This window comes from Vanellus vanellus (assembly GCF_965231255.1).
Source record: "Vanellus vanellus genome assembly, chromosome: 3".
Taxonomy (NCBI): domain Eukaryota; kingdom Metazoa; phylum Chordata; class Aves; order Charadriiformes; family Charadriidae; genus Vanellus; species Vanellus vanellus.
The window spans coordinates 37,488,699-37,511,405 of NC_138907.1; the positions used below are offsets into that span (position 1 = coordinate 37,488,699).

General features: G+C 37.0%; 1 protein-coding gene across 1 annotated transcript in view; it reads right to left on the reverse strand.

Moving 5' to 3' along the window:
• BIRC6 (baculoviral IAP repeat containing 6) overlaps positions 1–22,707 on the reverse strand; it is a gene marked incomplete at its 5' end in the record, with an annotated part of 189,395 nt that overhangs the window by 37,037 nt on the left and 129,651 nt on the right. Inside the window, 3 exon segments of the mRNA XM_082481945.1 lie at positions 16,833–17,001; positions 18,971–19,135; positions 21,440–21,657. Of these exon segments, the coding sequence (XP_082338071.1) occupies positions 16,833–17,001; positions 18,971–19,135; positions 21,440–21,657 (552 nt within the window).

The following is a 22,707-nucleotide window of genomic DNA, read 5'->3' on the forward strand; positions in this document are numbered from 1 at the left end:
TAGCTACCAGTTTTGACTTCCAGTTCATGAACTCCTGGATGAAACACTCATGGGCCTTAGCAACGAGATAAAAGGACCAGGAAAGCTTAAGGATAGGCTCCCTTCACTTTAAACAGGGCAGAAGCTTTACTGCCATGTGCCTTGAACAGTCACATCAGTGACCTGTACTGTTTTCTGTAAATTAAACAGATATTGCAAGATGGCGACAGTCTACTGGCAGACAGAATTTCTAGGATGCTTATGGCCAAAACTAAACACTTTTGAAAGCAACAGCCCCTAACTTTTATTTCTCAAGTGAGTAACTCAAAATAAACATACAGAAAGTAACTTTAGGAATGAAATGAACACCAGCTGCATCTCATGTATGATTTGTTAGCTTCTACACATGCTTGTATCAAGGATCAGCATCTAACTGCATTTCTCCTGAAAACTTATTTAAAAAGGCAACTCAGCTGTGCGAAGCAGGAAGGCAAACACCAAAGTTTAGTTTCCTTTTACATAAACCATATTACACAGTAGAGTGCAAGGCATCACGGTCTGTCAAAAGTATATCTCACTTTAGTACCAGAAGAGTGATGTCTAAGTGGATCCAAAGGGGAACAGTAAACTAATTGCAGGTCCTTGGCAGGCAGATAGAGATACATAAGCAGTCTGCTGCTCCTGCTTTCAAGACAGTCAAGCTATCCTGTAACCACAGAGGTCCAGAACTTCATAGTGGTCTCCATATGAGTAAGAAGCCTTGTTTACTTATATTTACAGGACTGTCCTGTAAATCACCTTCAGTGGCTTAGTCATCATTTGGAAAAATTTCTGTAATTTAAGGCTCATAAAAACAGACAAAAAAACCTACCCCACTCTTGATTCCAGAGTACTGTTTTTCTGAAAAGCACTCCGTATTATTTAGGCAGCAGCACAAAAAATACACAGGTGAGAAGCTGGAGACGGAAGAACAAGGTGAGATGCGAGAAGCCCCACTGAAATCTAGCCTTTACCCCTCCTATTTCTCACCTGATAATTTCTTGGCTACCTTTCTCACAAAGCTCCCTTCCTTCTGGAAAATCGAATATGCACTTTAATTCACTGTGATCAAGTAAATGGGGCCAGAGGTTGCAAGCTAGGCTGAAGTACGCTCTGTACATGCAGCTGCAAAATCCACCAACAGCTGTGTAAATCAATGAAGAGCTCTCCAGTTAACAGATTTATGTTTAAAAGCCATATAAAACAACGCTGCAATACAGAAACAGATACAGATTGAAGCAGAAGTTAGTCTCTCAGTGATCTTGGCTAAATAATGATTTGTTGAAAACAATATTTCCATTAGCTCTTTGAAGTCAGTAAACTTTTGTCTTTAAAGGACTAAGTGCTTCATCTGCCACAGTCCAGTACCCAATTACAACCCAAATCTAAGCTGCTTTGTTTCTTCTAACAACAAGGTATTTAATTCTCAAAGATCTCAATGCCACAATGGTTCAATACATACTTCATAATTACTCCCTATAAATTACAACAAACTTCTGCAACACAGTAGAGCTAAAAGTACAAATTTACAATTTGTTCTTTCATTTATCTTTTATATTATTAACCACTCAAATGTATAATCGTTTTTGACATTAAAAAAAATTCTGTTATTCAAGTTCTACTCCAAAAGCGCTATCTAATAGAAAATATTTTCAAGTGCTTTGAAAATATAACAAGCATATATTCACATTATTTTCCAACACAAAATAAGAGATTTCATGAGAAAATGTCATCCTCATATTCCAAAACTATTTCCAACTAAAGATGATACATCAGTGGAAAGAGATGTGGCAAAAGGAGCTGGGGCAGTGGTACCTTCTAGGTTTGTTTGTTTTGTTTTTTAAGATCAGTCATCTAAATAAGATTTGTTCTTTCTCACAAGGTAAGATGGCTTTGGAGAAAGAGGAACTTGTTTTAGTACTGTTGTCCTCTGAGAGCCACCCTCCTGGACTAGAATCAGTTCTCACTGCTCTGCTCCCTCTTCTTGCCCAGTAAGGACCTAATAATCACTTAATGGACTCCTCTAACACAACAAAATTTATGAACATGACAGCTCAAAAGCTGATACTTGAAAGCCCTAATACTCCTCCAGACTCATGCAGCCTACACTCAAAGCAATGTGAAGAAATTTTCCCAAATACCTGCTGTATTTGACGAAAAACCTCTTGAGCTGCACAGAACAGCTGAAGCATTTTCAAAGTCACTAAACACTTTTTAAAGGTAAATACCCATACAAGAGACTCTTTGACACCAGTGAAGAGGAGAAAAACGAAGACTGCCTGATGTCCCACGTGAGACTATAGAAAAAAAAATAAAACAAAACCCTCTTGCCTTTTTTCCATCATTCCCTTCCACCGTATCCAGAAGGTCACCACACACATTCGGAGCTGAAACCCTCACCTCTTCCTCAGGAACATTCATCAGTCACCAACTTCTGAGTTGCTTCAGTTCATCAAGAGAGTGATTAATATAGTTCCCTCAAAACCATTATGTGACATGTCACTTGACACCCTCCAAAGGCAGGTTGGCTCTGTTTTTCCTAAACTATTACTCAACTGCCAAACTTACCACTTTTCCTGACAAAATACCAGTGTCCATTCTGATCATGTTGACAGACAATAAAGCAGTGGTTGATCTTGACTGGTGCTAAGAGAAGCTGGTGTCAAAAGGAGTGTGGCAGAAGAACTGGTACTACTCTGTGTCTGTTTAGTTGATTTCTTACAAACAGAACTATTTTAAAGCAAGTGTGAGAGACTGGAACAAGTAAATTTCTGGTAAGTGAAGACTGACAGGTGGGAACAACCTTGAGGAACTTCTAGTTATGAGATAATTCTGGATTTTTCCAAGTATATTCTGGGTCAGTAACTCAGTTACAAGAAAAACCAACCCCAAACCATAGCAAAAAGGCATTGAAGTTCCTCAATCAGAAGGAAAACAAGATGTAGACGCATACTTGAACGGTCAAAATCATCAAGTCAATGCTGAGATGAAACACATGAAAAGTGTGAATGAAAACGGTAAGAAAACTAAAAGTAACTTGTGTTGCTACAAATGAAGAATCTGAGTTCTTCCTCATTTTGCAACAGAAGAGTAAAAAAAAAAAACAACAACAAACTTTGAAACCTGGCTTAAATTGGCCATGCCCATCACTGCTGACTCAAGGGCATCACACATCAATCTATATCACAAAAAATAGGCTAACAGCTCCCACAAAGAAAACAGTAGCTGTGTTTACTTCTCGGGGGGGGGGGGGGGGGGGGGGGGAGCATGGATATCCACATCTCACTTATGCTAAGCGAGCCAGTTCATCTTAATTTGTGCACACTATTGCATCTCCCAACAGACACAGCTTTGCTCTGTTGTTCTGCTACTTAAGTGAAAAAGTGTCAGATCTCATAAACAGAAGTTTGTGGAGGTTGTCAGAGAAGAACACTAGAATGCATCACCTACAGGATGCATGTGCTACTACATTTCAATTATCTTGCATCTTAGGGAAAATGCAGAACAACTACAAGGAAAACAGTCTTCAAGGACAACTGATGTATGAACGATCTTTTGGATTTCATTACAGCATTTTAACCTAAATAGATTTTTAAGTCTAGACAGCTCTTTACATTTGTCTTCCCATTTTCTCCTTCAAATCTTCCTTTACATTCTGCTTTAACTTGCAATCTTCAGAGCATCTGCTCTCTATAAGAGCAAGCAACATCTGACTCAAAACATGCTATTTTAATGAAAAAATACAGCATGTAGAATAATCTTAGAGTACACAAAAATCAAAATTATATAAATCCATAAAAATACATGAGGGAAAAGAAAACTTACACTTTTGGTTAAGAGCACTTGTTCCTTTTGTAAATGTGATATTATGGCTGTACCACATTACTCATAGCAGTAGCATATAGCAGGATAATGATCATCTGAGGATCAAGACTGTAAATCGTTGAATTTATACCACTGAGTTTTTACAAGATAGCCTGGCAACTCCCTCTTGAAGTATGAATATCTTAAATCTGACATATATTTGTATTGCCTAAGGTCTATTCCCATGCAATACAAGTGCTCAAACACCAGCAGTAATGAACAGAATGACCTCTAATCAACAGAATTTGTTCTGCTCTTGGGATGCTACATAAATCAGTTACCAAGGAGTTGTCAAAGTCCTACTAAGTGCTTGAATGCTCTGCCTGGACGGAAGTAACAGTATTAAATTTAGAACACTTTTGGATACTGGTGCCAAACCCAAATACTATGTAACCATGTAATGGTCACCCAGAAACAGGTGGTTTTATTACTGACTTGTATAAAACATACTCTCAGACTCTAATATTATTTTACACAAAATATAAAATATCTCATCATTTTTCCAAATATAAAATCTTATGAATAAATCAAGGCCTTTTCAAATCAATTTATATTACTTGCTTCTCTCATGGGAGAAATCTCACATAAAATTCTCTCTTCATACTGAAGATGCATTGTAGTTATAAGGAAGTTATTTATAAATACCAGCTTCCACCCAACATGGATGAATTCCTCAAGTTTTCTATAATTGAGAAATGTTAAGCCTGACAACCTTTTTCTGTCTGTCTGTTTTTTTTTTTTCTTTTTTTTTTTTTTGTTTATTTTTTATTTCCCCACCCCCAACCAGCAACTCTTGCCAACACTGACAGCTTAAGCAGCTACTGCCCCAACCCTCTTTTTGTGCTGTGCTAGAGATCTATTTTTGGCTGGGTCTGTTTTCCAAAGCAGTTCATGGCATGTCTGCACAGACAAGCATATTAATGCAATGGAAGGATGGGAGGGGAGAAATGCCATCAAACCAACGTCCATGGCAAACGCTAGATCTGAATCCTGGTGTGCAGGAGGTGTCGCTCCCCCTTGACTGCATGCAGAGGGAGCCCAGAGAGATTTGTTTCCCTGGGCTCACCTAAGCCACTGAAGTGCCAGTTGCATCACAACTGTGTAAGCGGCAGACCACTATGAGACCTCAACCATAGCAATAACCAGGCCAAGAAATATTTTGTGAATCTTTTGCTGCTTTCTGTGGACACATCTTCATTAGCTGGTTATCTGCAGTGGAGCTGCTGAATTTACTTTATTGTCACTATCTATACGTGACAATATCGCAAGAAATTCTTCTGCTGACCTTGAATCTTTATATTTGGTTGTGTTGACAAGGCGACAGATTCCTACCCTTCAAATACATAATTAAGCGTTACATGAAAGATGCACATTGCACAATTTTCCACCTTCACAAAGGAAAAGGTTTGATTTTTAACATGTGAGGGTTAATACGGTACAATGGCTTGAAAATTTGGTTATTGCTAGGTGCTCTCAGTAACGTGAATGGTCAGAATACACAGGTGAAAATTTCCCCATCTTTGTATCTCTGGATCTAAACGAATACAGAAATACATTCAAGATACATAGACAGAAAACAATTCCAGGAACAAGTGAAGTTGCAGCAGCCTATCAGAATATGGGAAGAGCTTAAAAGGAAAGACCGTATACACGTATTAGAATATATTTTAAGGAATCTATGTTGGAGAGGTTTAACCTAACCACTTAATTCTTCTAGAGTCAAACTATTTCACTCTGGCAACATTACTTTCAGGATAACGGGCAAATCACGTACAAGTACCATACGTCATGGTACTTCAAACATGGTATTTACCACCAAAATAATGCACATGTAAAATATGCAGTTTTGCCCATTACTAAGAAACTAACAAATTACTTAGACACTTTAGAAAAATAGTGAGAAAAAAAAAATTAATGTGTAAGTAAATGAATTTGAAAATGGAAGTATTTCAAATAGTAAAGCAATGATTTTACTCTCTTTTGCTTTCTCACTAAAAGATTACAAGCCATTGTTTGCAATTGTTTTCAGTAATTTCTAAAATATGCTCTTCTGGAAAGTGATCAAGGTTTCCAGTTATATTCCCACCGCTTGAATTCAATGTAATGTATTATCTTCTGATTTTTCATATGCATAAACGTTTTGTACTTTTGAATTCTGAATGGCTTGATATTTTAAGGATTTTTTTAAAAAGAAGTATTCAAATATCTGTAAAATATAGTTGCCTTCATATCAAGAAGCTACGCTATACCAACGAAAACACATTGCATTGGTAGCCTTCATAGAACAAAGTGACTGAATAAAATGATTTGAAACACGGCTACTTGCAGAGGTTATTAAAATTGTGGCTTTTTATCTGCAGAGATTGGGAAGAAGAGAAGGCCTCACAGACACCACCCCCACCCCACCCCTTCCAATAGGGCAGGCAAAAAATACCTCTCTGATTTACCTCCGAAAAAACTGAGTTCCTGCTTCCTACGAAATCAGAACAGGAATATTTTTCTTTAAGTCCGTGTTTTCATTAATCCCCCACTAACCTGCATTCTTTGGGTGGCAAATAGAAAGAGGAAAAGCGATAGAAGTAGCATTTCCCATAGAAACAATTGCCTGTCAAACAAAGCATAAAAAGACAAAAGGCAGAAACACTGTTTCAGCTTGAATGCCTTAATGTCACCATTTGTCATGCAGCACTTCCTCAGAAAACCCCGAAGTGCAGTTAACTCTACTCCTTTACACCGCACACTTTCTCCTCCGTCGGTACGGGATGAAAATGTGCGGGGCCTGACAATGAAACAGCAGAGCCATCGCACATTGTTATGCAACTCACTGTCTGCAAGGGTGGCTCGTAGCTCCTTCTTTATTCAGCAAGTGCCAAGTGCATGTTTAATCAATGTCACAGCTCACCACAGTGTGCAACTAAAGCCACTGTCATTCCTCTCTTCAGATTTGCCTGGCTAAGTTATGCAATGCTCCGAAGAATACCTTGGAATTCTTTCCACAGGCTCTGAATGCAGGTGTGTGACAGCGTTCACACTCGTGCCAGTAAAGCAGACTTCTTTTCATCCTTTTTCAGGCTGGACTAAAATCACATAGTGTGACTGCACGTACTTCGCTGCATTTGGAATTACAGCATGTCAATGTGAGAAAGCCTCTTCAGACGGCTGCCACAAAGAGTAAATCAAAGGCTGGGGTTTTCTGAAGTCTTAATAAATAACTAAGTGCAACTGAATAAAACCAGAAGCTGTTCATTTTTGTTGGGCTTTTTTGTTTGGGTTTTTTTTTTTTTTGCTTGTTTGTTTTTTTTTTTTTTTTTAAGGCAAAACTGAACAGCATGCATTTCGTTGCTCTGCATTATCTAAGGAAAAAATCCTCAATTTTAATGAGAATTAGTCAACAGTGAGGATCATTACCAGAAACGGTTTTACTGTTTTTCGACTGCACTTGCTTTAGTGGATTACTGAGAGAGAAGGCCAGTCATTTGGAAGATTCTGTAACGTTATTATCATCACCGATAAACTTCTTCATCAAAGAACTGTTCATGCTCCTATCTGGTCTGCCTGAGTGAGGACAGCAGCCCCTCCATGAAGATAAAAGCCTGGTTTGCCACTGAATCGACGAGTAAGAAGCATGTCTGATGACATTTTATTCCTGATGCAATGTAGGGTAAGAAATATTATATTTTTTTTTACCTTTCTGTGAGATACGCTCTGAGCTGATGGCTTTAATTAGACTCACAGCAGAAATATGTTTATCTCCAATGATTAAAGACGTTTGCCAGGAGAGAAAAACGCTATTGCACTATAAAACGTGACTGCCAATTTTCAATAAATTTTGGTTATCTGAACTAGTAGACATACCAATCAAATTTTGGTTTAAGGTTGGAAATTTCTCATTAATAAGGCTAAAACAGCATAGCAGATTACATACAAGATCAACATCTCTGCCACCATTGAACATAATTTTACAGAGAATATGGTTCTAGAGGATATTTTACTGCAAATTAAGAGTACAAGAGCAGCTAAGTAACAGAGATGACCTGTCAACCTCACTTTTGCAACAAAAAAAGGTAATAAATCATACACGCATCTGTAAATATCTATTTGAACTCCTTATATTGCATAGAATTTTGTTACTATGAAAGTACTACCGTCCCTCGGCATACTGCAATAATAAGCATACATAATAACAACAACCTTTACATTTGAAGACAGACATTTTCTTGTAAATGTTTACTGTTGCATGGATGTCCAAAAGCTGATCTATTAAACAAGTAAAAGGATAAGATCTCACCTGCAATTGCCTACTTAGGGCTACCTGGTCAAAAGAGGCTGTGATATTGTATTAAGGAGGCATATTTTTCACGTTCGAAACAGCAGACATGAATATTTTCAACTGTTTTTGTACTGTGACAGTTAAATATTTAACAACAGCTGAAAATTCACATAATCTCCAGAGGCATTTCAGAGTATCTGACAAGGCTCACATACCTGTTTTCATCAATCTGATGTTTCATAAGAAAACAAATTAGCTGACTAAAGACAAATTGTAAATTTCTTTTATAATAAAGCACGATAATTGGCTTCAAGCATCAAGCTATTTTTCACTCCTTCTACCAAATCTGTATCTACAGAACAATTATTTTTAACACGGAAATGCTCATACAAAAAGAAAACAAAAGATGAATACAACTCAATAAACAGAGCATTACGAAATACTGTGTAAAGAAGTACCAAATTGTTTTTAAAAAGATCAAAGCTTGCATGTTTGTCAGACCAGATTTACCATTTGCTTTCTTTCTTCTAGCTAGCTGCCAGAATACTGGTGAAGGTATTTGCAGGAAAAATGGGGACCTCTGCCATCACAACACTGGAAGATGTAAAAAGGCGAGAGGAGAAAGAGGAAAAAGAAGAATCTATTTTAGCACTGCTTGGGATTATTGGAACTGTACTGAATTTATTTGTTATTGTTTTTGTGTACATCTACACGACACTTTGATGACATTTTTGAACATCAATTGCACAGCACACAGTGCAAAGACCAGAGATGGTAAGAACGATTTCTAAATTTAAAGCAAAAAAACCCACTGTCTGAAAAGATTATCTAAAATATTCCAGAGCAAAGTGTCTGGCTAAGGGCGCTGCATCAATGACTGCTACATGTATCTGCGAGCCCAGCTAGCGTGCCGAATTACGTAAATGAAGGCAGACGATACTCAACTTCTCATTGATAACAGATGAAAGCCACATAGCAGAAACAGAGATGGCACTGTTTTATTGCCAGCAAACATGCAAGACACAAGAAATGTAAGCAAACACTGAAAACAATCAGAACATAGAAAGAGATTAATTAAATATATAAATACATATAAGCAAGCCCCATGATGCTTTCTATGGTTTTGTGTAATGTGTCTCTTCATAGCTGAGACCAGAAAACAGACAAGAGGGTTTTATTTTTAGATCATCATAATTTAGGCTTATATTTACACTAATGTATAAGTGTGGAAACAGGAAAACTGTTATACCAAAAACTGTAATATTATAAATAAAATTTTAACTATTGACTATATTCTGCAGCATTTTTGTTAGTCTTGTGGAAAGCTGAAAAAGGTTAGATTTTCTTTCATTTACTGAATCTGTATTTGAAATCTTCATGGTATACTGACAATGTGCTTTTCTAATTAAAAATCCTTTGAAGTGGTGTGAAAAAATAAAGAATAGTTTCAGTACTTTTTTAAAGAAATATTAATTACAATGACACACTAATACATTTTCTCCAAATGAAAAAAATCGTAAGTTACATTTTCTATATCACCATTTTTAGAGTGTGTTTAACTTAAGTCAAATACAACTTTCATGTTTTCATCCTGATGCTTATTTTCAAGTAAAATAAAACATCACACAAGGATTCATGGTGTTGCATGGAAAACAGGTTTAATATCTTTGCCCAGAAAAGCCTACTCTCTCTTTCTGGACCAGATCCTGAAGACATTTTCCCTTTTTGTATCATTTATGATTGAGGCCCAGAATTGCAACTCTCGGGCATACTTCACAAAACACACAATTAGAATACTGAAATTTATTAAAGTATTTCCACATTTTAAATTAAACCTATGTATGTCTTCGAATTAAATCTAAAGCTGCAGACAGTCTGAGATCATAGAAGCTTTTATATGCATGACTATGTCTCACATGTATCTTCTAACAGAAAAGCTACTTTTGAGATCTTAGGATTAAAAACGATGTAGAAAAACAACACTAAAAAAAAATGTAACACTGATTTTAATAAGTGCCATTCTTAGGATTACATGTGCCACAGAGGAACAATGGAGGAGCTGCATTTCTGAACATCAGCTCAGTTCTTTCTCCTAGGCAGCAAAGCTACACCCAGTCCATACATAAAATGACAAGCAAGGAAATACATCTCTTGTATAGACGATGGCTTATTACTGCATAGAACTTCATAACTAATCCAAGTGAGCCTTTGGAAATCACTTCGAAACAAGCACATGCATAATATAAGGTCAGAGATCCAGAACTGAATGAATTTGGCAATGATATTTCAGTCAGTTGCAGAAACGACACTGTAACACACTGATTTATGGATGAATGAGGTGGAAGATGGTATATTCTGGTTTTGCCACTCTGAGTCAACACTGGCTCATCCAGAAGAAATGATAAACAGAGCTGAGGCTGCACTGGAAGGAAACGTGCAGAAAAGAAAATTCATTCACTATCCATAGTCTACAGCAAATCTCTAGTACTGTATACTTATTTTCAGAATATAAAGCACCAAAGCATTCTGTAAGACTAAGCTACATTCTAGAGAAATTATGCAGGTTATTCATATTTATTTTAGACTGCAGAATAGAGTCAATACACTATTAAATTTTTCAATGTACTTCTTACATCTACATACTTATGGAAATTACTGCATTAATCTCGTAATACAGGGATATTTGAGATGGTTATAAAATGAGAGGTTACAAGAACCTGAAAACTGAAGAGAAATAAGAAGTTCAGGTAGAAATTACTGCTGTTTATTTTGATCCTTAAGCTATTTAAAACTTGTCAGTTCTGTGAAATAAATAGTTTTGTTTCCTGTCATTTCAGTGCATGGCTGTGTTCTCAAAATTGTGAATCAACTAGTACTCCAGCACTGGAGTGCGATACTACACCTTTTTTTGGAAACACTTCAACAGCAAAACAGATAAAAAGCAATGCCAAAGTTACCACCAAATGTGGCAAAGGTTCAGCACCATTCTTTTACCAATGAATGAGTTCATTAACATTAATGAAAACTAGTGGAATTTTTAATTTGGGTAGTTATATACTGTCTATCTAAACTGCCATTGTCCTAATTTTGTTTACAGCAAGAGGCTTTGACCTTTTGAAGGAAGTCACAGGGTAATATTATCAGACCTTACCCTGGCATATGAGTTATATTTTGTTTTAAAACACAAGTCTGATATCCTCACTTAACAGGTAATACTTTTGCTCTATATTCATGTGGACCTACGCCTAACTATAGTGAAATAAGCTCAAATATACAGCTCTGCTACTTATACATTTAATCAATATATGCATAAGCATCTCAACAACAAAAAAATACATCAACAGCAACTGCCTCTTATTAAATACAGTAAAAAGTCAATAGTCTAGGGAAAAGCAGAATTTCATGACATTTACCGTGCAGTAGTACCTTCACACCTTCGGCAATGGATGAATAAAGATGTAGTACTTTGCTGAATGAGCTCAGTGTACCAACTTCCGAGACCCGTAAGGGAATACAAGCTTCCTAAAGTACTCAGTCTACTCAGTCCAGTGGAACTGGACTGCTTTGCAAAATCTAAAGCAACACCATATGATGCACTGAGAATAAGTATGATTAATAGAAAAGAAATACTCTGACTTCAGCAGGCAACCTAGTGTAGCTCAAGCTCCGAGGTAAGGAGTTGAGGCCTGAAAAGTATGACTTTAACGGACTCAACTAACAAAGGTATATCAAAAGAGGCAGAAAAAAGAAGTCAGTATGTTCACCTTCAACAGATTTGTCCATAGTACTTACTAATTAAGTTTACAATGAGGTATTTTGCGTCAGGATGAAGCAGCACAACTGTTAATGAATCCACAAGTCCATGGTGCAACAGTACTTGGTAAACTATGAAAGGTGCATTAAAAGCAAATATTGGACTCTTACGAAGTGGAAGTTGCTGGTCAGTAAACACAATCTTTTTAGTAAAGCCCTCACATAGAAATGCATCGTCTCTTCTCAGCAGTCAAACCCAAGGAAGACTGAGCTAATGTACCACCACAAGCTATGCTGACCACATCACAGGGAGTCTTCGTCCACCAAAGAAGGAAGGGTGGCTAAGAGGGGAGCATGTGAAGGAAGGGCTGCAAGAAAACCTCAGCTAAAATCACATCGCCTGCTTTCTGTAAGCCTGGGAATTGAAGCAAAGAGAGTTCAAGCAGAATTCTCCAACTTGCTATGAGGTCGGTCTTCAAAGGAAAAGGTGGTACTAAACCTCTGTAAACTCTTCAGCTTGGAACAACGTTTAGTCATCTTAAGGTTTGCTAGATGGGGACAAATGAGTACAACTACATTTTAAAGCAAGAAGAGTCTACATAGTAATGTGGTATCACTGATAAATCCCAACTTCACTGGGCCTTTTACTGTCCAAGCCTGTAAAAAAATATACGGTCTCTGTCCTAAAAGTCACTTGATTTTCCTCCTATTTCATGATTCCTTTCCACTGCCTTCTCTCTATAAACCTTGTTAGCTACAAAGACTACTATTACTGCTGCTTTCTTCTCTCCCACTTGTCAGTACTAGTTGTATTAGTCTTCATAAACCTAGATCCATCAGCCAAGTAACCCTTGCTTTTATCAGCAAAATCTAGACCTTCAAGATAGCCGTGTACTCTAGTTAGAACCTGATGGCCACATGTTTGCTGGGAACCCCTTGTGGCACGGCACAAATTTTATTGTTTAGCACTTTTGTCAAGGAGAGAAATGTTCACATATTTGAAAGAGTTCCTACAGTGGTAATTCTTTCAAATGAAATGCGTTGTATACAAGACAACAATGAAAAGGCTTTACATGACAGATTTTGGTGTGAAATGTGTATAAATGCTCAGTAATTAATACACGCTTGATGTTCCATGAGACAGAAGTTAAGAACGACATGAATTTTGCCAACGTAAACATGAATTAAGTACTCAGGTATAAACACAAATGTTAAAAAAAAAAATCTTACCATGTTACAAAGATAAACTTTTTTCATTTATAAAATGAAAGATAACAAAAGGCACAGTAATGCCATACCAAGATATGAAACAAACAGGAAAAAATGATCAACAAACAGGGTGAGGATTACAGCGGCTATTGCTCCTTGTAACTAGAGCTATGATCTATCATGCATTATAAGCAAAGTCCTTCATAGACAGATAAACCTTCTTGCTCTACAAGAAAAAAGCAATTCCGGAAGGTGGTCAGTTCGCAATTTTCAAGGACTTCACACAATCACCTCGCTCTGATGCAGATGAAGCTGCAGAATGTGTCAGAGCAATCTGGTTTGTAAAGATCTCCTTTAAGGTGATGTTTCTAAAAGATTAGATGGTATGTGAGCATTCCTTATCTGATCAATATTCCTTTTATTTAGAACAATCTAGATAACAATCTAGTCCATGCATGTTTTGGGCAAATTGAGCAGGCATGGCAAAACATACTTAAGCAACAAAAAACCTAGATAAATTTCTAACTGTGGCAAAGGCCAATTTTATTTTCTGACACTGGAACTGTTCAAGAATTTTGCCAAAACAGCTTTGCAAGCAGGATGTACCATTCCTGTAGCTAACTGAGCATGTTTAAACCAAATACAAAATTCTCTTCAATACCAAAATACTTACTATCTTGTATCACCATAGTGGTATCAGCCTAACGTGCAATAAAAGGAAACAGCACACCCAGCAGCTTCATTGCATACTGTATTTCTTTATAGAAAATTTTTCCCACATAATTTTATGCATATGGAAGATATGTAATATGTGAAGATCACTGTTATTGCAACTGTTTACAGCAAACCCAAAAATGTAGTGGAGGAATATCTCTGGCATAAGGGCAACCTTTATCTGGTACCACTAGCATCCATTCAAGTCTGAGAAAGTTAATGCTGACAGAAAATAGCAATTTTCAGCAACTCTGTGCTGGGCACAGCTTGTACCTGCTGGGGTGCCAGAACCCGGGAATGCTCTATTAGCATCCCATATGCAGTGTCCTAATTTCTCAGTCCAGCATGTTAGAGGAAGAATACAGTTACCTGCTTCTTCCACAGGAAAGTACGTTTTGATAGCAAAAGGTACACTGGTCTGAAAACTAGACGACCTTGTACATGAGCGTTACTAATAGCGCTGTCCCCTTTCCTGCTACCTCTGAGTAGGCATTCAGCCCTACCGGAGAAGGAATTTTTCAGTCTTATGAGCATTGTACCACAGCTTAACATAGCTCCAGAGCTTCTCAACCTCTGTCTCTCTTGTGACAGCCAGGCTCTCTGTCAGCTACGTCTCCTGACACTCTGTTAGTGACACCTAGAGCCCCAGCATCACCTGCAACTCAGACTCATTAATGTGAGAATTATCTGGCTGCTTTTGAACCTAAGAGTAATTACCGCATTGGAATTATGCCTGGCTATCACTAAGACAAACTATTTTCAGGGACTCCTTTCAAACTAAATGCATCCAACTCAAATATTCATGAAGAAAAAACATTCTTTCCAGAAGTCACGCCTTTTTGCACATTTCCCTCACATACTGATATCCTATTAAGTTTTCAAAGACAAGCTTGATTGATACAAGCCTGCAAAGCTATTTGTTTCAATGCAGAACAACGCTGTTAATTATAGTTTTACTTATGGAATTTTGAAAAAATACAGCAGGAAACGTTTAAGATTATCACTTGGATCAATGTATTAAGCATAACAATGCTGCTACATTAAGAGCTCCAGATCCATTTCTGAAAAAAACAGGAAGCACCTGCTTTGTTCACTCTTTACTAATCTTTATTTCACAAGCACAACATACGAACATCCCCTGCCAACCACAAATAACAATCCAGCAGTGGAAAATGTACCTAAAATGAACACTTCCCACTGAAACTTTGCCGTTTCTTTGTACTTTGGGAAAACAAATGGTCCCAGAAAGCCAAACTAGTCTGAACTTCTCTCCACCAGCCACATATCTCATCTCTTCTATCAGTATCTGATTGTTCTTCCCCAGTTAAAGGTGACTTATACAAACAGATACGTTTTTCTACTGAAAACGGCAAAAAACCAATTTCAACAGCTGCGATTCATCTATAACTCAGAACTAACAGCTTCATCCTTTAGATAACACAGCATTTTTGCCAGGTCTTTCACTGACTTCTCCTTTCTCCCTCAACAACGAAGAATTTATGAGTATCTGTCAGAAAGATTACTTTATTGTTTTGATTCATCATTTAGTTTATTGCTTTATATTAGATTTTCATTTGCAATAATGAGCCTGGTGCATAAGCTACAGAGTTCATTTTCCTCACTGTAATATGAGCAAAATAGAACCAACAAATTAATCGCAAAATTAGGGAGAAGTATAAAACTGTGGACTGGCAAGTAAAACAACTCCATATTTTTAGTTTTACTATGAGGCCCCAGCAGACTTTTTGAACTACTTCCATTCCATCATACAAGATTATGTAATGCCCTAGTTACCACAGATTAAAAGAGCCTCATACTTGTTTTAGTCCTATGTAGCTTTGTAAACATTTAAGACACAGATGATTTTTCTTTTACCCTGGAGATAAAACGTACTGTGTAATTCAACAAGAAGCTATGACATTGTTTCAAGAAATTCACATCACCACACCCTACAACTGACATTCAAAAGAACTGTAGTATTGTGACAAGACGTTTAGCTGTTATTCAAAAAATAGGGCAAGCAAAAAAAGGGTCCAAAACCGAATTATTCAGATTTGAAACAACTCCTTCTGCTACTTAGGGATTAAATCCATCCTTACAAAACCACTAAACAAAAATGCAACCTAAGGCTAAAGCAGTGCTTAAAAACTTCAGGCTGACAGTTATCTGAAGAAAAAATAATTATCAATATCTTCATACTAAAGCCTGTCATCTAATGAGACTGAACATAAATCACAAACCCAGTCTGCTGGTTTTGCCATTAATTCAGCACAGGCATTTGCTTAACTCTTACTGCTTGACACTACCTTGTACAACTGAAATGGTTTTCCCAGCAACGTACAACATACTGGATGAAACTCTCAAAATGTCTTTGTTTTAAAATTATGAGTAGAAATGTGATGACTACATATAACTAATTTGCTTTTCCTTAAAAAAAAACCAAACAAAACACAACAATTTCATTGTTCCCATATATTTGAAATATTTTGCAGTTTTTATGAGGCTTATTTTTATATTTTAGGAAATATATTTATTTTAGGAATAAAGCAGAAAAAGCTCTGATCAAAGTAAAAGTGAATTGTCCAAATATGTGCAACATTTACCAACTTCATGCATACATCTGCTCAATGTTCTCACAAAATGAACATTTTTCTTCACAGTAAGATTCATGGTCTTGTATAAAGTGTTCTCTCCATGTATCTTATACAGAACAACTAAAATATAAACTTTTCAGATGGAAATACTATTTTCTTGTTAATTTCAACAGTGCACGAATTAAATGTCAATTTTAAAACAGACATTTAAACAAGAGTTTAAACTCTTACAACAAATGAGTATTTCAACGAACACTATCATTTTGTTTTCTAAGGCTCAAGCGAATGTTCCATTAGTACAATTCTAAATTGGCAAATGTACTGAAACTAGCCAGAACTACCTATTCTTTAGATAAAAACTTATTTGACAGAAGCCAAATTTGATTTAGAAGGAGAGAACAGCACATTACCTGAATCATTGCGGAGGTATGATGACATTGCTGGGATGAGGCAAGATTGACTGAGTAGCTCTAGGAGAACGGATGGAAGAGCGCTGCTGTTTTGTCCTCTCCCCTCATGGCTAGTTTGGGTCTCTCCATTTGATGTACTCCCTGCAGGATTTATGTAACTGGCAAGAACCTGAAATACACAAAAATATTTAATCAAACCTGATTTATTTTAGGCAAAAGACTTTCCTTCCTTCAGGAAGGCACCATAATACTTCACTAGCTATTTTGCTAATTCAGTACTGGTCTTTATTTCAGCAGTCCCAAAGATCTCTCAGAAGAGATTCTATACAGTTATTAGATTATGATTCCAACTTTGGCGAATACTAAAATTAAATAGCTATTTTAATTCTGAATGGCTTGAAGAGATCAATTAATATGAATTTTGACAAAACTGCTGGAGTTACTACTCAAAGCAGGAGTTGGCCAGCTCACACCACCGAGACATGCAGCTGATGAGTCCCATTCACTTCCGAACACCTACTAGCAACAAAAGTTTTGGGTTTTTTTAACTGCAAATGTTTTAAAAACACTTGTAAAATCCTTTTGGATGGGATTTCAGGGTTTACAGATGAAACAACAACTTATCGGGAGCATGACAGCTACTTGGAACAACCATTCATGAGCACAGCCCTTGCTTCAGTAACCAAAGAGCAGCCTTCGCCTCAGTGACGGCGGGGGAGTCACCTGCTTGTCCCAAGGGTAGTTCTTGCTGAGTTCACTGTCTGTTGTAGACATATAACCTAATGCATTTCCATGGGTCTGATTTGTGCAGTTGTACTCTCAAATAAGTAACTTCAAGTCATTAAAGGCTGTATTATTTGAAGCCTCAGGGTCTCTATTCACCTTTTTAGCCTCTCCTCCTTTCTTTCACTCTCCCTCTTTGCTCTAACCCCTTTCCCATGGTATTTTGCTGCAGCGTCTTATCAGCAGCACTACATACAACAAAATTTTTCTTAACAACCTTCCTAGAGAAGGGACCAGGCAGTCTGCTGTACAACTGACTGACGTCTTCAGCAAAATGCTGAAGGGTTTTCTACTTCTTCCTACAATTGCTGACTGCCCAAAGCAAATCCTCCTTACCTCATGACTTATGACAGTTATAGCAAAACCTCATAATACAGAATACTGCCTAGAAGCTTCGCCAAGGGTAATTCAGGTGATTTTCCTCTTTCTTGCTTAGGAAAATTCTTTTGTATTTTATTTGTTTTGCTTTTGCAAGGGATGTGATACTTGTGCCATGTAATCTACAGTGACTGGAATAATTGATAACATCAAAATGATATCTTCACTAGTCAGGGCATGGGCATTTTCAGAATTTCATTTTCTTTGTGCTTTACTCCCACAGTGAGATTAGCTAATGCATTTGAGCTGACAGTTCTGTGAATGAAATTTTTCATGACTAGATAGAATCTCATTTTCCGTACACTGACCTAAGATAACAGGGGTTGGTCACATTTCACAATGGACTGAAAAGCCTAATTATGGAGGATTTTCTTCTCCTTGGCATGAGGAATTTGGAAGGCATCAGAGTTTTGCTAAGATCTGGATATTTACTGGTGATTTACTATTGCCATTTCATTGACTTACTCATGATTTCATAGTATGTCTGTGTGAGATTTTGTTATATTGGCATAATGCATTCATGGACACCAGTAACAACTGTGGGCATTTTCTTAAAGCAGAGCAAAAATATGCGAGAAATGAACAGGTAAGATTATTTGGCACACAAACCAAAATGCCTATTCCAACACCCCCCTCCTTTAACAGACAGTCTTGACTGAATGTAGTAATATCCACAGAGATCTATGACAGCTCCGGGGAAACACACTGGAACACTTCTTGGTTCACTGTCTATTCAGAACTGTCACCCAGGCTTACCCACTCAGGTCTTTTTTATGCAGCAGCCTACTGATGTTTGAATACAGCCTCACTCACAATATCAGCTATACCCTTTTTCATGTAGATGGGCAGTTGTAAACTAATCTTCTCTCCGAATACCATAATTACTGTGCTATATGACTGAAAAGAATACAAGCTCAATTTTTATTATACAGGTTATAAAGTTTCAAATGCTTATCACTAATTTCATTACTACACACCTGTAGAAGGCAAGTCACGTGCTCTTCTTCTAGCCTTTGCTTAGTCAAAGCTTGTTCAACATCCCATCCTGAAGCTGTGGAGCCTGTTCCAAAGCCTGTACCTTTAGCCCAGTACAATTGCTGTTCTTCTGTTGATGTACTGTTGTGTGTACTTGATACCTGTGGCTAAGTTTAAAAAAAACAAACAAAAAACGAACCAACCATTAAAAAAACCACAATAATTTGACTTTTTTCATCTTATGAACCAGTCCTTTAGAAAGCCTTTGTTATGCAAAAGAAGGTAATCCCAATTTATTAACTTAATAAAGATATCATTTGGATTCAGGGGAATTCAAAGCTTTAGATAGGAAAGACTCTGCCACACACATGGAGTTCCAGTACAGGTCAGCGCTAAATCACTGCAAGTTATTCTTCTGTAAGCCCATTATTGTTCTCTTTTAAGATACCTTCACTGCTTAAACGATTAAAGGTATTAAAATGCTACTTAATCCATATGATGCTAACCATCACAGCTCTGTAATTATTACTGTTTAACACCTAGTCAAGTCTAACAGCATAATTAGACGAAGTGAATGGAAGCAGAAGTATCGTCAAAAGTATACAACCAAAAGTAGAGAAGCTTAAGCATGCGCTGATAAATGCTCCAAAACAGCAAGAGGTGTAAGTTACACGTATAGCTCTGACACACGATCTCTGGGTCACTGAAACACACACTATTTCCTCTCCAGATAATAGAGGGGAAATACCTTGTCCTTAAAATGTCCTGAGAGACAGAAGTTTTCCAAAGGGGTTTCTACAGCTTTTTCCAATGGTCTGCAACACTGCATTTTACTAACATAACTCCAATACAGTATTGCTTAGCCCTTAGGAAACTATTTAAGTAGCTGTGCTAATTTTCAAAGTTTACCAGATCTCTGGCACAAAGGATGCATGACCTCATTTTCTAAAGCGATAAACACCTGCTACTTTCATTAGAGTTACTCAGTGACAATTAGCCTTACTGGAAACCAAGTCACCTGAGTAGATGCCCAACTTTCATTTGTAATATTTGATTTACAGCCCTGAAAAGTTTCATCTTCTGCTCAGATCTTCAGTGACTGTTCAGGATTATACTTGAAGGGAGAGAAATTATGTATGAGCAGACTGCAATGGTAAAAAAAATATTACCTATGAAGTACAGTACTGACAGTAGTCTGGAATCACCATTTAACTTTTACATTGGGAATGTAAAGCACCTCAGTGATGAAATAGCTGTGTGGTTATTCTCGTGTAGACATTACTCATTACATCACTCATGAACGTGCCGTGCCTCTAACACTCAAGAGGACTGTCATGAGCACTGACTTAAAGCACTTAAGGGAAAGCCTGGCCCCAGAAATACAAGCCTCAGTGCAGGCCTGATGGATCTCTACTTTCAAGTTACCATCTATCACCTGATACGTACGGAGTATGAGAAAGCAAGCTGTTTAAGGGGTCATGGTAGAACTGAAGCAGAGATAAGAATTAATGGTTGCCCTTTCCCTCCAAAAGTGCAATAATGCTAAGGCATTAATGTGTCAGCAGCCTGATACCCCATCAGGAGCAGAATATCCCAGCTTCCCCTTAAATTTGCCTAGCCATTAAAGTGAATTATTCTCATACACAGCTTCATCTCTTCCTTGCTCAATTCCTCATCAGTATCAGAGCTGCTAAAATATGGACAGCCCTATATTTTGCATCTACTTAGCCATATTTAGCCACCAGAAACTTTTTCATGTATGCCTCTGTGACAAAGATGCTAAAGAGGGCAAGTAAGTAAATTTTTGTTAAACTCTTTTATATACAGTTATTATGTTACGCAGAAATGGCAACCCATAATCCTAAAAAAAACATAATCAGGGAATACACGTTCTGAATAAAGGGTGGTATAATACAGTAAGTACTTTGAAAAAGTTTAATCTTGGAGATTCACTTGGGATCTTGAATGCTATGGAAAATTTTTGTCTTTGGATCTCGTTTCCCCATCAGTAAAAAGGGGATAAAAAAATCACTGCATTAATTCATTAATTTTCACAACTCATTTACGTTTGTGAAGCATTTAAGAGGAAATAATTTGCAGCCAGTAGAGTTCAGATGATGCATGCTAAATAAGGTAATGAGGTCATGCTATCTAATGAGGATTAAAAACCCACCATCCATTAAGCATTATGCCTCTCACGCACTGAAAAAGAAGGTCCTGTGAAAGAAACTGATTATACCTTCATGCCTTATGACAAGCCTTCTTTGTTGGTTAAATTTCATGATTACTATGTTTATTTGCAACATGCAAGGACAATTAAGTAATCAAGTACTTTCAAATTATTTTTGCTCTTTATTCAAATGCCAAGTCTGCAGAAGTCAGACTATAATGAAAGCATGGAAATTATTTTCTTTTTTATAGTTAAAACTCTTACTGCTTCTCAGTGGCAATTATTCTGCTGCTAAACTTACCTCTGCCTGGTTGGGACTAGAGTTGGGCACTCTTGGCGCATGGTGGCTTAGAGCAGACAGACAAGCAAGGATAAGGTGTACAGCACCAATCTCCAGTGCCATCCGCCTCAGCAGTACTCCATCATCAGTAGTCAATGGTGTAGTGCTGAACAAACTACGCAACACATGGAAGGGCAGAGTTGGAAGCACGTTTGCTGAAGGAGATTGCAGGATATGACCTAGATTGAAAAGGAAAAATATCAAAACCACATTTTCTTTCAATAGTTCAATACAGCCTGTTAATCTCTGCAATGGTTTGTAAACAACACATACAGAAATATACTAAGGACTTAAGCACTGGCACATAGTAAGCTATCTAATATTAGGTTTCTCTTCACAAAAACTTTTCAGCAGAAGAGTGTAGAAGAAAGAATGTTTCTTTATTTCCTTTATGGATTTGGTTAAGAACCAAAGTTATAAAATCTGATTTGCCATTTCCAGGGAGAAACCTAGTTTGTGAATAATAGTGAGTATACTTCTGTATTTGACTACATTGAGGTCATATTTCTGAATGAAGAAAATGAAGGTGGTTCAGACTAATTTTTTTTATTTATTTTTAAAGCACTCCAACTACGGGAAGTTGAAGAATGCACATAGTCAGCTAATAGCAGCTCAGTGGACAAGGAGCTGTAGTTTACCATGATGTAGGATTTTTTTTTTTTTCATATTCATGTGCTCAAAGGGGGAATTAGGACACTGACACAATCCAAACCATGATGCTATTCAAGTTGAATACATGGTGAAATACTAACATAATTTTAATTAGATGAGCTGAATGTCTGAATTTTGTAGTAGAATTATTTAAAATTTTTAACCCTTTTGCATTATGATCAAGTTACTTATTTTAAAAGTCACATTTCAAATCACGAAGTGAAGTGACCTATTAATGCAATGTACGCAGACCGGGAAACTCTTTCAATTTCTTCTGTATTTAACAATGCATTTCTCATTCCTTCCCAGTGCGTATGTAAATACAGGTATTTGACAACTGAAAATACTTCAAAATAGCCAACTGTTCAGAAGTTTCCTTCTTATTTCAAATATATTTATATTATTTTCTCCCTCATTCTTAGAGTTCATCAGCTACATAATAATCCAGAGGTCTAAACTGAAATACATTACAAGTATGTATGTCTATATTTGTATGTATATGTATCTACACACACACGCATACACACACGAGTTAATTCATATCTATCTGATACTCTTTGTAAAGACAATCACAAGGA